Source organism: Balaenoptera acutorostrata, chromosome 10, assembly GCF_949987535.1.
Source record: "Balaenoptera acutorostrata chromosome 10, mBalAcu1.1, whole genome shotgun sequence".
Taxonomy (NCBI): domain Eukaryota; kingdom Metazoa; phylum Chordata; class Mammalia; order Artiodactyla; family Balaenopteridae; genus Balaenoptera; species Balaenoptera acutorostrata.
The window spans coordinates 16,839,458-16,852,488 of NC_080073.1; the positions used below are offsets into that span (position 1 = coordinate 16,839,458).

At 38.2% G+C, this 13,031-nt stretch overlaps 1 protein-coding gene across 1 annotated transcript in view; it reads left to right on the forward strand.

Moving 5' to 3' along the window:
* CNTN3 (contactin 3) overlaps positions 1 to 13,031 on the forward strand; it is a 329,425-nt gene that overhangs the window by 221,026 nt on the left and 95,368 nt on the right. The window contains exons 6-8 of the mRNA XM_007192451.2: positions 10,060 to 10,263; positions 11,693 to 11,795; positions 12,323 to 12,507. Coding sequence (XP_007192513.1) covers positions 10,060 to 10,263; positions 11,693 to 11,795; positions 12,323 to 12,507 — 492 coding nt within the window. The remainder of the gene's footprint in view (positions 1 to 10,059; positions 10,264 to 11,692; positions 11,796 to 12,322; positions 12,508 to 13,031) is intronic.

Genomic DNA, 13,031 nt, shown 5'->3' on the forward strand with positions numbered 1-13,031 from the left:
GTGTACCTCTTGCACTGGCCATTTAATGTAATTCAAAATAATCAGTATGCCATTGAGGCATATTTTGGGGTGGCCTGCCCTGGGCCCCAGTAGCTTGCTGTCTTATGTGGATGCCCTAAACACTCAGAGTAGTAACATCAAAGATCAGTGATCACAGTTCCCCATAATAACTATAATAATAATGAAAAGTTTGAAATATTGCAAGAATTACCAAAATGTGACACAGAGACAGGAAGTGAGGAAATGCTATTAGAAAAACGGCCCCAACAGACTCACGTAACACGGGTTTGCCACAAACTTTCAATTTGGAAAAAATAGGATATCTGTGAAGCAAAATAAAGTGAAACTCAATAAAGCAATGTATGCCTTTATACACGTGTTATTTAGCATAGCAGGCAGGGAAACGTGAAGTGGTCTAAAAGCTGTTTTTCTGACTTTGTCATCTATCACTTTTCTGAAAGCCTGCAAACTACTATCTATATTTGACTTGAACCTGAGGCGGCTGTGAAATCTCCAGTGCATATCCTTTAGTGCCTAAAGAAATTGGCATTTATAGAGCCCTACACATTTGAAGGAAGGGAATTACTTTTGGTGATTGATTCCTTTGGGCCTTGTTTTTTGTTACCATGTTTATTTCAGTTATTCAGGCATAATTGCACATCCTTCCATAATCAAATATTTATTTGATTTGGATTCATTTGATTTTGGTTTGATTTATTTGATTTGTTTTTTTAATCAGGTGACTTCGGACTGTTTTAGTAGTATAATTTATAATGGGACCACCACTTTCTAAAATGTGTTACTCAGAAAAGCTAGATCAGGAGGGGTGAAGATCCATTTTAAAATACATTTTTAAATGGTATTTAACCCGATTTTGATGAACAGTTTGATATGTTACTAATAGTTAAGTAGTAGTACTACTTTGTGTGTGTGTGTATGACAGAGTGTGGGTTTGAGTGTGTGTTTGTGTGTGTCACTGGAGGCTGGACAGGGAGGGAAGGAGAAACATTAATTTCTCCAGCTTCCTGAGGACTCATTTGTTGTCCCCAGTTGGAAGACCCCTGTGACTTGGCGGAATGCCTTTATCTTCTGCTAATAACTTCATTTCTATTTACCAGTGAAAATGAACATTTATTCTGCTTTAAAAAATCACCCACATGGCAAGAAGGGAAATATCAAGTCCCCGTGACATTCCTTAAGGAAATCATTTTAATTTTCATAAAAGAAAATGAGACCTGATGAGGAATGGACAGAGTTATTGGGATGCTGCCCCTTTATTCGCTAGCCCTTAATTATTTCATTTATTTTATTGCACATTTTTCCCCCTCCATAGACTTCTTTTGTAGTATTTGCAACCCAGTGAAATCCCTCTCTGGAATTAGCTTCTGAGAGTTGATGTGCGAATTATAACCCAGAAGCACCACCTTTGGATTCATTAAAGGGTGGGCTTCTTGTAGTTAGCTTGTACTGAAGAGAATTTCCATTTTGCAAGGGCGGTGTAAATTTTGCATATCATTTTAATAAGCAAGGCAGGTCAATCAAATTATAATTGGCTCCAATTAGCACTCCCATGAGCTGTAGGACTCTTTACCTTCTCCTGGACTGCACTTAAAAAGAAAATGTTATTTACTGTCACTGAAGTCATAAAAAAATGTCCATTATTCAGTATAAGTGATGAAGCAAGTGCAAACCTGGCCAGAAGGATTTGGCATATATTTAAGATGTGTGCACCAAAGTGCACATTGTATCAAGCGTAGCAGTGTGCCAAAATGTGTTTATTACAAAGCATTTTCTTTTAGCTGCACAAGCAGGTGGTGGCAGCGAAGCTTCTAGTGTTGGCAACATTTGGGTTTAGAGCTAATCTTAAAATCGCTTTCTAACATTTTCAGGGTCTCTGAACTCCTCTGGAAAGGTACATTTTAATAATAAAAATGAGGAAGCCCAGAAGAAATGCATTATATTCCCAAAGTCTCTTCTACCTTAAGTTCCGACTCTGCCATTTTGGGGCGCTCTTCCTGAATTGAGTGTCAACACGATACCAGCAAGGCCTCATACGAGCTGGGGAATAAGTAATTGCAGTTTGGGTCTGTGGCATGAAGGTCTTGTCATGTCTTTATAAAGCATCACGGTAACTCCATCCTTTCCTTATTAGATCTCATCTTCTCTAATGAATGTCTGAACCACTTTCTGTAGCAATGCCTTGCTTCTTTAGCACCCTTGCAAAGGAAGTATGTCGTTAAATGGCTTGCCGATGTTTTGGCTAGTCCGTCTCCGCATTAACCCCAAATCATTGCTAGGCATCAGGTATTGAGTGTCATTGTACTTAGATCCCACTTGTATTTCCTCATCTTGAAATTTCCTCGCAGCAAGGAGACAGTCCCAGCAAAACAACTTGAACTAAGGATGAGAGAGAGGAGGTTCACTGGATAAATAAATAAATACATGTTCTTCATGAGAAAAAGGAAGAATGTGTATATACAAGCAAAAATACAAATGGCCTCTAGAGGGCACCACACATTTTTGCCTCAACAAATACGGAAGAAAGAGCTTCACTTTGGCACCGTATCAGTTTTAGCAGCCAAGGTACCAGGAGAGAGATGAAGGCACTCGTTAGGAGAGGAGCTTCCCTGGCAGAAGCCTAAAAATGAAGACAAGGATGTCAGTGCCTAGTGCAGTCAGAATGTGATGGAAGATGCGGGTACCCACTGAAAATACTCCCCATTCCTAAAAGAAAATAGTAGAACTAAAAGTGGTGGTCACAGGGCTGCATTATTTCTTGGAAGCTTCTATTACACAATGCAATGGCTGGTATGTAGTCCCTAATGGTAGCGACTAAAGCAAGAGAAAGAAACAAAGAAATGTGGAGTACAAGAGGCTAATGGTCTCGCATGACCTTTGTGAAATATTTTTTCACAAAGGTAGGACAACATGACAGCCCTGTAAAGAAGAGAGGAGTAAAAATAAATAAGACAAGAGATCTTAAAAGATTGCCAAACTCATAATTTGGTCTAGAGATAATATTAACCTAGAACAGGAGTCAACAAACGTTTTCTTAAAAGATCAGATAAATCTTTTAAGCTTCATGGGCCATATAGTCTTTGTCGAAGCTACTCACTCTACTCTTACAGCCTGAAAGCAGCCCTAGACAATAGCCATTGAATGGGCGTGAGTTTGTTCCAAAAGATGTAGTTTACAAAGCAGGCAGCAGTCTGGGCTTGACCTCCTAGTCATTCCTTGCTGACCCATGGTCCCCCAAGTACGAAAGGAGGAAAGAAATGTCACCTTTAGTGTTTTCCCTCCCTGATCATTGTTCTCCTAATCTTAGGACCTTCACAAGCCAGGCTTGTTAGTACTCTGAATCAGAATGGATTAGGCAGACATTTATGGGCTAAACAAGGAAACCTATATACATAATATTGTCACCAAAGCAACAACTTACAAAAAAGCTTTTGAAAGACAAGACACTGAAATGATAGAAGCGGTGATAGATGCCTTCTGCTTCGAGGTACAGACTTTTCATTCCTAACCATTGATCTGTTCTTCTTTGAAACTTAAATTGTCTTCAGTTTTCTACATTTTAGATTGTTGAGTGTGTCCCAGACCCTCCATCAATGTGGTGTCATGTGTAAGCTCTATAGCAAAATTTCCTTCCCAACTTGTATGAATCAGTTAAAATCAAGATAAAAATCTTGAGTGACATCAAGCAAGCTCTCAGACCCTTTTAAATATGTTTTATTTAAACATACTTGAATATGTTTAAATATTTAAAAAGCAGGTCAGACTTCCCACTTGGCACTACAGAAAATTGCCAAAGTTACTTGCACAAATTTGCCCAACTGCAGTTTTATTTGACAGAATTTCTTCTAGAAAATGCCTATACAAAGGATTAGATATCCCTCATAATAGAATTTTATAATGGAACTAGAAATAAACCCTTCAATGCCAGTAGTATGTGTATTAATGTATCTTCAGGTAAACACTAAGGTGACATATTTCATGTTAAGTTGACTGGCCTTACACTTAAGTGACGCAGGAAGGAATGTGATTGGAGGAGTGATGTCCTCCATCAAATATTACTTTTTAGAAAGCAGAGTTTCAGTGCTCCATTTTGTTAATTTATGGCTTTGATTGGTAAAACCTCTTTGTTCTCTAATAAATATATTTCACATTCCCAGTATTCACGTAGCATTGTTAATAGAACGCCCAGCAGCCAAGAAGTTTTGGGACAATGTGCTTATGCGCATTATGCACAGGAGGTTGGGAAGGGTTTTGTAAAGCCTAGCTTGTTTGAGTATATAAAATTATCATTTTTATTATAGCTTTTTATTTATCTTCATGCATAAAATGATGTTGAAAAGTCTCCAAAGAATGCTGATTTGATATATATTTTACTTTGCAGTATACAATTAACATTTATTGCAAATGCAGATTTTTATGGTGAATAAACTCTGAGAGTATTACGGCAGGTATTTTTTACTTTATTCAGTACACAGTAAATCACATAATTTTCTAATGTTTTCAGTCAGAGTGATTCCATATATATTTCAACAAAGACATGCAAGCAATAAATGAAATAGTGCAGATCTTCCCTCTCTTCACTCTAAGACATAAAAGTTATATTTCGTTCCATCTCAATGAGAAAATCTATAAAGAAAGGTAGGTCAGTGCTACAGAATTCTGTGTACCTTTCATGACAGTCTTGCCATATTAAATATAGGTTTGATTTATTTCCATAAGTCTTTAAGGGTCTGAATCTTTGTACAGAACGATCAATCACTAATTCATTTGCTTTCAGGTTATCCTAGTTTGATACCACTTTTGTAATTACCCCTCCCTAATTGTATTGATTTTATAAACAGATTATGTAAAATCTAATTCTTCCTTAGGCATTAGGAGCTTAGGCTTTCTCCCCTTTTTTGTCCTTGGTTGTTTGCTTTTCTTTGAAAATTGTGTCTACAGCACTTAGTACCTGACACATAGTGAACACTTCATTGTTAGGTGTCATCATCATTTGTATTCGTTTCCTGTTGCCACTGCAACAAATTACCACGAATTTTGAGGCTCAAAAGCCACAGGTTTATTATCTTAAAGTCCTGCAGGTCAGAAGCCTGTGAAGGAAGAAAAATAATTTTCCCTCTACCCTTCCAAGCTCTCTCTCTCTCTCTCTCTCTCTCTCTATGTATATATATGTATTTTTTATATATGTAGTGTGTGTGTGTGTGTGTGTGTGTGTATCTCTCATACATACATAGGAGTTACCCAGGATAACTGAAATGGCGCAAGCCACCACCTTAAATATAAAAGAAAAGAAAATGTTGGGGTGTGGGAGGAGGAGGCCTGTTATGGGAGGTGGTCAGGAAAAGTACAGTAAACAAGGGTAAGGTGATTATGCAGATTTAAGTTCTTGTCTTCTCCACTAAGAAGAGTTTAGTCATCCTTTTCTTCCTGGTACAGGGAGAGAGGCATCCTTACAAACAAAGATTCCCCTTTTAAATGTAAACGTCTCTTTAAAAAGTGTAATTTCTGCTCAAGTTTTCAGAGCTTTTTCTGTCGGCTCCTTCTTAAAAATAATCAACTTAAAATGATCTTCATGCCAAAGAGGCATATTTTGGGGTGGTATATTCTGCGCCCCTTCAAGTCCAACACAAGTCTCACTGGGCTAAAATCAAGGGCTTTGTTCCCTTACTTTTGCAGCTTCTAGAGGCTGCCCGCATTCCTTGGCAATCTTGGCCCCCAGCCAGCAATCCCATCACTCTGTTCTCTGCTTTCTTAGTCATAGTTCTGACCCTCCGGTCTCTGTTCTTTCCTCATAAGGACCTTTGTGATTACATTTTTGCCCTCCCAGATCCATTTCAAGATTCTCAACTTGATCACATCTGCAGACTCCCTTTGCCATGTATATTATTTCCCTATTGCTGCTGTAATGCATTACCATGAATTTAGTAGCTTAAAACACACAAATTTATTCTTTCATAGTTCTGAAGGTCCAAAGTCCGAAACCAGTTTCACCTGACAGAAAATCAAGATGTTGGCGGGTCTGCCGTCCTTCTGGACGCTCAAAGGGAAAATCTATTTTCTTGCCTTTTCCAGCTTCTATAAGCCAACTACATTCCTGGACTTACGGCCCCTTCCTTCATTTTCAAACCAAGAGTTTAGCATCTTGAAATATCTTTCTCTGACTACAACTTCTGCTTCTGGCATTACATGTCCTTTCAGTGACTTCCCTCTTAAAAGGACCCTTATGGTGACATTGGGCCCACCCAAATAATCCAGAATAATCTTCCCATCTCAACATCCTTAATTTAATCAGATCTTCAGAGTCCCTCCTGCCCCACCGGGTAACATGTTCAGACTTTAGGGATTAGGATGTCGACTTCTTCTGGGGGCCACTGTTCTGCCTACGATTATTAGGCCCAGGCTCTCTCTTAAAGTTGTATTTACGTCTCTACCCACGTATTGGGCATTTACTTCTAGGTTACCTGCCTGAGTCTCAAAATCTGTTTTCAGTACAACCTTTTCCATCCCCAGAGTGGTTTTTCTTCCTAATTTTCCTGTTTCTTCTGCTTATTCCAGCTCAAAACCTTAGAGGTAGTTTTTTGTGTTGTTAAAGATCTTTTTTTTTTCCTCTTGCTTTTCTGAGGATGTGTTTGGAAGAAGTAGTGGAGGAAGACCATTGTATTATTCTAGTTACATCATATTCCAATAGGTAGGCCATTGTAAGCCAGTGGTTTAAGGCTTCTGCTCAGTAACTTAGCCCAGAAAGCTGAGCTTTCTGTAAACGGTGGAATTTTTCCTTCTCTGCTTGTTGGGGTGGGGGGATTGGATGGTGGTCTCAGGATACGCTTACACTGACTCTGGGATGCTGACTTGTCTGGGCTTGTCTGGAGGGCAGGTACTAAGAATCAACCAGGGATTGGTTTGTATATTTGAAGAGCTTGGGGGATGAGGTGAGGGGACTATCTTGATGCAACATGGGGAGAGGGACAGTTATCTGAAAGGCAGTCAGTGAAAACAGACATTTCCTCCAAGGGGAGGGGCAATTTTTAATACCTAGGCGACTGTGTCACTCAATTTCAGCAACACCATGTCAGTTCAGGTCCCCTAAGAAGGAGACTGCAAGATGGCATCAGAGAATCAGACATTAAAAAAAAAAAGACCTGAGGAAGTGCCTGTGAAGGATAGGGGGGGAGCGAGCAGAAATGGGTAGGGGGAGACTCAGACTGAGATTCAGGTCTGATAGCTTTGAACAGAGAGGGGAGGAAAACTTGGGCAGGAAGAATGCCAGAGCACAGCTCATTTCTGAAACTATTGTGGCCCTTCTGATGGGGAGTCCTCAAGCCGTAGGTGCCCTTGTGAGGAATCCTGCAGGAGTGCCAGCATTAACACCCCCAGGGAGCCCCTATTAGCAGGTAGCAACCTGGGGAAGTGCAGCCACAGCTCGCATGCACCAGTGGCTGGAGGCCATCAGTTAACTGTGTGTCATGCAGTAGGTTCTTCTCAAGTGAGACCTACTGGGGACCCTTCCGTGTCTACCACAGTCCACTCTGTGATTCTTACACGTGCACTTCTTCATGCTCATTTTGGGAGCAGCCTTAAAACGATTTTAATTTTGATATCCTTCCCTTACTTCTCTTAACAGTCATTACTAGGTCCTATAGGCAAAGGTGCCACAATATTTCTTTAACAATATGATAATAGCACAATATTTAAGTAGTATCAATTTTAATTTGGGATTAAAAGAAAGACTACAAATGCAGTCTTGTTTTATTTGGTATCGAACATTTTCAGTCAAAATTACATAGGTAGTATTTATTCCAAGTTGTTGCATGTAGCTGTTGTTCATACATTCTTCTTGCTGTATAATATTTTCTTTCATGAATTTATTAGATTTTAGGATTTCTGAATCAGTTTTTTTCCATCAGTCATTCTCACTTTAGTATAAACTAGTTTAATAAGATTGACTTATTCTAGTACCCAGCTAAGGTCTATTATGTTAGGGAGCAGTAGATGTTTTGCTCCCCCTGGATTAAAGGGAGAGGTACAGTCATAGTCACTTCATAAATAGAACACTTTGGAAAGCAGAATAAGATTGCTTTGCTTCCTTTAAAGCAAGGTGAGATTATGGGGGCTTGGGGAATGTTGGGATGGGACTGGATACTTAGAGCCAAGGGAAGAGCCTAAAGGTTTATTTGCTTTTACAGCTGTCAGTTTTAACCATCCCAGAACAAATTAAGCCTATCTTACCAGCATTCTTTAACTCTGTGGTTTGTTTAGCACTAGTGCAAGAGAAAACACCATCAGGGTAGGCAGGAAGCCAATTGTGGAGTGGATGTTTGAGGTACTTTTTTTTCATACAATCCAACAAACAACTTTAGATTTCACGATCTATCACATGACTGAGTGGAATTTCATGAAACACTCTACTGATATGATAGCATGACATAAAGATCAGTTCGAGATTACAAACCATTGTTTCTGAACATCTGCACAGTATGCAGTTGACCTGCTAACCTTTGGAATCATCAGAATTTGCTTTGAAAGTGGAAGAGAGACAGTCATTTTTCATTTCCATCAGGTACTTAACTGCTCTTTACCCTGTTCCCCTTACACATGCTCTTCCCTCCACCTGGAGCACTTTTATCCCTTCATATTCACCTGTTCTTTAAGACCTGTTCTTCAGTCCTGAGAATGTCACTGCTCCTTCCTTTGAAACCCACAGTAACTCTCACCCAGTCCTGACACATTATCTCATTGTTATTTTTGTACTGACGTACTGTCCCCGTCTACCAAGCAGAAAGACCCTTCACCATTGGAATTATGCCTTAAATACATTTTTGAACTTGTTATTCATTAAAATTGATTTTGATTACATATATTTTCTAAAGATTCTCTTGGAAAAGCATTACAGTATGAACCAGTGCCATAAGGTTAGTGAAATTGTAAAAGAAAATAGGGCCACAGAAAGAAGGAATCAAATAAACCAACCACAATAACTATACTTAAATAACAACTTGCTTCTAAAAAATATAGACATCTAGAACAAAGCAGTATAGTATTATTTAGTCCTCATCTCAGAGGAGGAAAACAACAGTTCCTTTGGGGAAAGTTAGTTTTCCTTGATCCCAAAGTTCAGGAAAACTCTAATATTGGACCTGACGTAGGAGATAGTAGCATAATTTTAACTTAATTAACTCAATAAGTATTTATTGAGGACTGTTAAATGTTCTTGGATGTTTCAGTTTGCTAATTTTAGGAGGGGAAGGCAGGCAGGATAAAATTTGACATTATTTGTTTACCGAGTGGTGGGAGGACAGATAAGTAAATAGATCATTGCATAAAAAGTGGTAAGTACTTAAAGTAGTATAAGCATAGAGTTGCTCTGTATAGAAGCACTTACTCAGAGGACGAGGGTTAAGGAAGTCTTCTCTGAGGAGGTGATCCGTGATGTTGGAACCAAGCTTTGAAAAACATTTGGAAGTTATGACAGAATGGGGTTTGGTGTTGAAAAGGAAAGAAGCCTTGGACGGAGAAAAAGGACACTGCAGCCTCCGAGAGCAGCGTATATAAAAACCCAGGTGCAAGAAAGAGTATTGGGCTTCTCAGTTGCTAAAGCCATAAGCAGGGGCCTAACCATGCAGGGTCTCATTTTCATGTTAAGCAATTTTGCATTATTCCAGAGACTACCGAGGAATTGCTGAAAGTGTTATGTCAGGAGTTGATGTGATGAGATTGGTAATTTTAAAAGATCATGGGACATGTAGTATGGAGATACAAATTAAAAGGGAGCAAGACTGAAGCCAGAGATACTTGTTAGGAGGTATCTGGAGCAGCGATAATGATGACAGTGATAATATTGCTCCCACAAGAATGCTAATCAGCAGTGACCTCCATAATAGTGCAGAATGAACACAGCATCACGTCTCATAACCGTTTCTCTTCATGACCTGCAATAAAAACACTCAGCATTGCTTTGCAGTAAAGGTGATTTCAGATATTTTTAATATACTGTGGAAAATTTTCCTTCATGATGGAATTTCTTTTCTCTAAAAATTTTATTAGAACTATCATATGCTTGGATCTTCAATGAATATCCATCATTTGTCGAAGAAGATAGTCGGAGATTTGTCTCTCAAGAGACAGGTCACCTCTACATAGCCAAGGTGGAACCACTGGATGTGGGAAATTACACGTGTGTGGTGACTAGTATGGTGACAAACGCCAGAGTGCTGGGTTCTCCAACTCCTTTGGTGCTACGTTCTGATGGTAGGAAATGTTTCAAGGGGCAATTCTGAGTGGAAATGCTGTTGCGAATACAAGAAAAAACAAATTGGGAAAAGTGAAAAGTATATCCTGAAGAATTATCATTTTTTTTTCAGAAGAAAACATATTTATGAGTACAATGGCTAAAATGATTCCATCAAACATAGGTCCCTGTACATAATTCTTACTCAGGACTGGCTTCCTAATTTGCAGGGACCAGTGCAGAATGAAAATGAGGAGTCACTTGTTCAAAAATTATGAAGAAATTCAAGATGGTGACAATAGGTCATTAAGCCAAACGCGAGGCCCTCTGAGCCTGGGGCTCACCTTGCGTTCCCGTGACGTCACTGGTCCTGACTTTTGCCAGCTTGAGGTTATTAAAGCTCTGGATGTTTTGTTATAGACTAAAAAGCATCTCTAAAGGAAATTAAAAGAAAAAATGTGTACATTAGATCCCCAGAACTTACTCATTTTATAATTGAAAGTTTGTACCCTTTGACCAACATCTCCCCCATTCCCCTACCCTCACCAGAGTAGTGATTATATAGTAACATTGTGTTGTGTACTTGAAATTGGCTTAGAGAGTAGATCTTAAGTGTTCTCACTACAGAAAACAATTTTAATTTTAAAAATTGAAAATAGTAGTTGTGAGGTGTTAAATGTGTTAACTTGACTGATGTAATCATTTCACAATGCGTACATATATGAAATCATCACATTGTACACCCTAAAAAAAAAATCACGTTGTACAACCTAAATACATACAGTGTTTATTTGTCAGTCATACCTCAATAAAACTGGAGGGGAAAAAAGGAAAATAGGTGTTTCTTCAGCCCCTCAATGACTGTTTCAAGGGAGCCCATGAACTGCAGAGTAAGCAGATTTGGAAGCCTGGGTAACTGTCCCACTTATGCAAAACCGTATGTGATACAGCACAATGCCATGGCCACAAAATACTTTCCAGTCAGTTATAATTGAATTTGACCTTTCCCATTTATTAAGTTACCATTTCTTGTCTCCTGGTAGTCAATAAGTTTAAGATTGGTGTCTGTGCTACCAGGGTACCATTAAGTAAATTTCCTCCCATAATTTTTGCTCTTTAGGATATTTTAAGAACTCATAATACATTGTATATTTCGGTTTGACTAGAAATGTCCAAATTGAATACAGAATAAAAAAGCCTCTCGTTTTATATAATGTAAAAGGCCTAGTGGTTTTCTCAGAACTGCTCTGTAAGCTGTAACCTAGGAATCACGGAATCCAAAGTTCCCACACATTTATTAATGTTGCATGTTTGGCCCAAGGTAACACTGCTTCTAAAAGTACCTACCAGACAGCTAGTGAATAATTCAAATCATAAGGAAGAGTTAGTTCAAAAAAGAGCAAAAAAAAAAAACAACAAAAGTTTTAACTTTGTATTGTGGATTCACAGGAGTGATGGGTGAATATGAACCGAAAATAGAAGTTCAGTTTCCAGAAACTCTTCCAGCAGCTAAAGGTTCAACTGTGAAGTTGGAATGTTTTGCCCTTGGAAAGTAAGTTTTATAACATTTACACCGATATGCTAAAATGTTAGGTTGCTGTAAGAGATCAAGATAGCTTTTAACAGCCTCTTCTTTTCCTTATTTTCTAAAATTTTCTTTCATTTAGAAGCAAAGAAAAAATTAAAATACAGGGGAAATGCACATGTATAATTTAGTTTGAAACTTTAAAGGCGATTTACGGAAAATGACTATGCCTGCCTAATTTCATAAACTAAATTGGTGTTATTTTTCTTTTGCTTGTTCATTTGTTGTATTATAATACAGTGAGTATACATTAGACTTTTTTCTCTAAATCATGAATTAACTAGAGAAAATGCACAGTTTATTTTATTAAAATATCAACTTAAAGAGATAAATCTTGGCATTTGCAAGTTTATGTGACTGACAACTGTCTGTGTTCTGCATTTGAAAATCTGTGCCTTTTTTGTTCTATCCTAAGAAAGTTTTATTTTGTCAGGCCTAAAAGACTTCCAGATTTCTGTTTAAAATAGCAAATAACTTGACAAATTTCTTCTTAGTCCTGTACCTCAGATTAATTGGAGAAGAAGTGATGGACTGCCTTTTTCCACTAAAATTAAATTGAGGAAGTCCAATGGTGTGCTTGAAATCCCCAACTTCCAACAGGAAGATGCAGGTTCCTATGAATGCATTGCTGAGAATTCACGAGGAAAAAATGTCGCCAGGGGGCGTCTCACTTACTATGGTGAGCCTTCACTTTGGGCATATTGGATTTTTAACTTTCAATCTCTCTAAACATTATTGTTATTGGGACTGGGTGGGGGTGAAGTAGGAGGTTTTAGCAGAATCTCAGTGTCCAACTTTTTCTGCTCTACATTTTGTTAAATGAGGATATTTAGCATAGAAGGAATTTAAGAAAATAAATTTTTGCAATGAAGTTGGAGGCATAATATACTCTTACTGCATTTTAAACTGATTGATATGATAATGAAATATTTCACTTTTTTTCCTAAGAGTAACCATTTACTCACTTAACCGTAACAAGGAGAGATCTCCTTTCTGTCTGCCCTTACCTCTAGAAAATGGGATTTTGTATCTTTCTTTATGGTCTTTACTAAGCAGAAAGAAACTGTCTACTGGGAAAACTTGCAATTACTGCATTAGACAAACCACATAAACCCAGGCTTTCTTGACTTCCTCAGTGTTATTCTATCCTTTCCAATAACATGGTGTACCATGTTTGCTGCCTTTAATTTGTAAGCACATTTA